This window comes from Cucurbita moschata, unplaced genomic scaffold (genome assembly GCF_002738365.1).
Source record: "Cucurbita moschata cultivar Rifu unplaced genomic scaffold, Cmos_1.0 Cmo_Scf00048, whole genome shotgun sequence".
Classification (NCBI taxonomy): domain Eukaryota; kingdom Viridiplantae; phylum Streptophyta; class Magnoliopsida; order Cucurbitales; family Cucurbitaceae; genus Cucurbita; species Cucurbita moschata.
The window spans coordinates 1485627-1490246 of NW_019268564.1; the positions used below are offsets into that span (position 1 = coordinate 1485627).

General features: G+C 36.7%; 1 protein-coding gene across 4 annotated transcripts in view; it reads right to left on the reverse strand.

The window, feature by feature from the left end:
* Positions 1-37: 37 nt before the first annotated feature.
* Positions 38-4620, reverse strand: part of LOC111435237 — an 11727-nt gene continuing 7144 nt past the window's right edge. For 2 of the 4 annotated variants that reach the window (XM_023072651.1, XM_023072650.1), the window contains 8 exons: positions 4411-4482; positions 4286-4319; positions 2295-4056; positions 1837-1924; positions 1450-1649; positions 1188-1276; positions 293-941; positions 38-200 (listed from right to left, as the gene is read on the reverse strand). In XM_023072651.1, the coding sequence (XP_022928419.1) occupies positions 1613-1649; positions 1837-1924; positions 2295-4056; positions 4286-4319; positions 4411-4482 (1993 nt within the window). In that variant the 3' untranslated portion in view covers positions 38-200; positions 293-941; positions 1188-1276; positions 1450-1612. Of the gene's footprint in view, positions 201-292; positions 942-1187; positions 1277-1449; positions 1650-1836; positions 1925-2294; positions 4057-4285; positions 4320-4406; positions 4483-4620 lie in introns of those variants that run through there. The other 2 variants (XM_023072652.1, XM_023072653.1) reach the window with 2 other exon arrangements.

Genomic DNA, 4620 nt, shown 5'->3' on the forward strand with positions numbered 1-4620 from the left:
AAAAAAAAAAAAAAAAAAAAAAAAAAAAAAAAAAAAAAAAAAAAAAAAAAAAAAAAAAAAAACTAGTACCTTGCAGCCCTTCAAAAAGATAGGAAGCAAATTGCTTGAGATAGATTTTCATAAAGCTATTATTTTGCCCTGAAATGGCCTTCCTTATAGCTATTTCCAACCTTTCCACGTTATTGAGCCAAAGCCACAGCCTACAACAAGAAACAAGCCTTTGTGAGAAACCAAGGACCAACGTGCGTTAATAAGAATCAATAATTTCCCTCTGTTTAAACAGGGCTACTACCTAAGAACATTGCCAATGAAAATTTGTCTAGCCACTTCGACTTTGTATTGGAGGATGAAAGTCCCACATCGGTTAATTTAGGAAATGATGATGGGTTTATAAGTGAGGAATACTAAACTCCATTGGTATGAGGCCTTTTGGGAAGCCCAAAGCAAAGCCACGAGAGCTTATGCTCAGTCATATCCTCTACCAATAGTTATATACTGTGAGCCGTTGTTGTTACTCTCTTGCTTATATATCCGTCTCTTTCAAAATCTCTCTCTGCTCTCATTTTCTAAAACTTCTTAAACCGAGGCCAGAGGCTCGAGCATATGTCGCTTGGCTGTAGGCACGTAAGAACGAATTGGCTTAGCTCACTTGTCGTTGGAAAGTGAGTGTCGCACAATCGCAAGTCCGCTGCCATCAAGAGTGCAATTGTGAAGTGGACAATATCATTCCATTGTGGAGAGTCGTGTTCATCTAACATGGTATCAGAGCCATTCATCTAACACTTTGCGCTTTGCAATATGAACAGATCAAGACGATACAATGTCACCTAATTTCTATCACATCTTTGCCTCGTGATAAGCTCAGAGACCTGATCAGCAATTTTAAATTCAGTTTCGTAGCCTCATCACCAGTGAACTCAACAGTTTTGGAAGCTTAAACTCTGCAACAGTGAGACAGGAAGAATAAAACAAACAGGTAGTTACGAAGAGCATGGTATTAAATTTCCGGCAACATATAACGTGTGTCAATAGATTCAATGTCGACATAAAGGGTGAATCAACATTCCCATCTACTATTTCCATAGATATTATCAAAAAAAACTGAGGCATCGACATTTCTTTCAACATCTATATTTTAAACCTCGATCAGGTCCAATCAGGAAGAATTTGGTCAATTAGAATCTCACCTTTATCTTCTTCAGAGTAAGAATAAGCATAAACTTCCTTCTGAAGCAGTTCTGTGTTTTCTGGGGTCATAATGGATGCATGTACGCTTCTGAAAAAGATTGAAAAAGTCCCAATAAATATACATTATGCAGAAGAAATTAACTAGCCTATACAGGTTAACTTTTTGTTCTCTAGCTTCTGATGAATTTACTATTTCTTAAGGTGAGTTATATATATATATATATATATATATATATAAATATGTATGTATGTATATCTTACATAGTGTCGCCAAAAATGCCTTGTATGAACGTCCTCAAACGCAATACAAACTTCTTCATTTTTCCCCAAGGTGAATTCAAGTGATTCAATTCTGGTTGCTCCGCTGTTGTTGGGCTGCCCAGAGATCAACTGCTAATTCAGACCAGCCAAAATCCCTGGAGAATCACAATCCCAGCAGCAGTTGAAGTCTCTTTGTTCCACTGCCAATGTGATCATGCATACAAATAAGTTTCAGATCCTGTTTACTCATGATTATATTCATGTACAAATTTTGATAATAGGTCACTGGTTCATAATCAGGCTAGTAAAGCATATATACAAAGTGGCATGTCAATACACTAGTACTTTCTACCAAATACAAGAACAGAAACCATTAAATCATCATACCTCTCAGAAAGAGAAGGTATTAACTCTTCACAAACGTGAATAATTACTGAATCGCCTCCCTTCGCCTTAGTATGAGTCTGTTCAACTTCTGACAATGAAAAAAATGAAACCATCAAACTTAGTTACTAGAATAATTTTCTATCATGAAAAATCGACATATAATAACTCCAGTATACTTTTTGACATTACTAACTAGTTATGCTTGCTGCCAAGCTGAGCTATAAGGCATACATCCTCAACCAAAAACTCATTAGTTCAAGTCTCAACTCCACAGTTGTTGAACTAAAAAGAAAAAAGAGTTATGCTTATTTATTTTCATTTTCTTTGATTTGTCAACCTAACAAGAGCATAAAGAAGTTCCTTGAAGGCTATTTTTTTTATACAATAATAAATAATGAAAGGACTCAAATCAGACTTCAAACAAAGGCTGAAAGCATCTATAATTTGAAAAGCCATACCACGAGGGTCTTCTTCAATTGAAGAGTGGGTACTAAGATATAAATTAGCGCACCAATCTAAGTCTACGCCTTCACTCTTTGCAAACTCTTCTAGCAAACGGCCAATGAAATTATAAGCAATCATGCTAGTTCCATCACAAGCTTCTTGAATCACGAGGTACTGATTCTTAAACGGGTTTGGTTTACAAGGCTCCATCTGAGGCATTGCACATGACATGTTGAAAGAACTTAAACAGGGTGTTTTTGCAAGATCAATTGTGCTCTTATCCAACAAAATATTTGGTGTGAACTTGGAGGAAGGAGAGTCATTCATACGATGTGAAAATGAGATGGTGTCCTTGTTCACCACTTGTTGGTTAGAAGATAAGTTATATGTATCTATCTGAACTTTGGATTCCATGAATGAAGAGCAGAAATTAAAAGAAGAATCTAAAGAGCCCTCCCTGGTAAAATGCGTAAGTTCTGAACGTTGGAGAGGCCTAACATCAGGACTTTTCATGGACGCCTGACTAGGGGACAAGACATTCCCCACTGATGAATACCCCAGATTGCCTGGCATAGATTCCCCCATACCTTCAACATAAACAGAATGGGACCCATTGTCTTCTCTAGGCAAGCCACCATCACAACTACCACTGCCATCATCATCAAAATCGTCATCACTTTCTTCTAACTCTTCCATATATGCATCAGCAAATTCGTGTTCAAATTCACGGTTAGGTAGTAAATCCCAAACTACTTGTTTCATTTGAGCACTCAGACTAAATACACATTCAACCTCCTCTTCAGTTTCATCTTGCGAGAAAAATGAATGTGACGCACTTCGAGAATCTGCATTTATCATAGCTAAAGCTTTCAAAAGAGACTTTGGCACAGTGTCCATATCACAGCACTCAAAAAGATAGTCTATTAACATCTGCTTAATAGCTGTTCTTAAGCACCTATTGGGCACTTTAGAATCAGGATCCAACAAAGACTTCAACTGTTTGAGCTTCCGAAAGTCACTCTTCTTTCTAACAAACCATATGGCTTTTACTATTTCATTATGCAAGGTTTTTATTTGAGGTGAGAAGGGATAAAACTCAATTATGGATGAATTGTGGTGACCTGATACCAGCTTAAGTGATAATTCAGCCATGGCCATAGCTTTTGCAAGTGATTCTTGTAATTTATCTCCTTCTCGAAGAGATGAAAGCATCTTCTTACTAATTTTTGTAAGAACATTAATAAGACGATCACGTCCCCACCCATGCTTGTGACGTTTCATCTGAGGCATAACTCGAACTCCTGAAAGTTTTCGATGCATTGCTATGAGACCTTGGGTGGGCAGGTCTCCTAATCTATACAGAACCTGTGATGCAGCATCCTGCAAAGATGGCAAACTTGATGTCGAAGTTGCTGAGCATCCTCTTCGGCATCCTCTTCTGAAATTTTTTGGGTCATTGAGGAGCTGAGCCAATCGTTTAACAATTTCCAATTGATGGCAATCTTGACTTTCCCTTCTCAGAACTTTTGGAATAAACTCTTTGATGACCCTTTTCAGCTTGCAGCGAGTTTTTTCCAATCCGACAGAGTCTTCTGTAAATATTATAGCAAGAAGGTAAAGTCCATTGGTGCTCAGATCATTAAGACATGACAAGATGAGTTTTCTAACTTTGCAAGTATCTAACATTTGATCAACTGGAATACCAAGACGACTTGTTTCAACATTTAAAGCTCCAAAAGCTTCTTCAACTCTTGTTTTGACAGTCTCATAGAAAACCTGAAAAACAGAGTTTGAAAAGAACAAAACACAGTGAATAAGGTTTGCATTTCCAAAAGATGGACTATTTTGTGTATCATCTTGTAAACTTGGGACTAAACCCTGGAAAGGTACAACAGGATCCAAAGTTACTTGAGGAAAAAAGAACAATGAATTTTTCACTACTGCATTACAATGTGCATAAAGAAAAAGTAACCGAGCGAAGGAAAAGATGGAAAATGTAACTTACATCATCTTCCCTCAGCAATGACTCGGGCAAGTTTCTAATAAAAAAAACAACAAATTATTCATTAGAGCAAGGAATCAATGAACTAAATTTAACATATATGAATTGTCTAATAAATCTTCACTTACTTTTTATTTAAAAAGTCTGAATGATCAAAATGCTTTAGACTAGGTACAGATGTAGGAAGCCCCAGCAGCCATCTGCATACATTCAACATATTCAGTGCCTCCCTAACGGGTCTACATACAATCTCTCCAATGAAGTTACACTGAAAAAAATAAAATTCTAAAACACCACTTTCAACTTCACATTACAAAAAAAAAAAAAAAAAAAAAAAA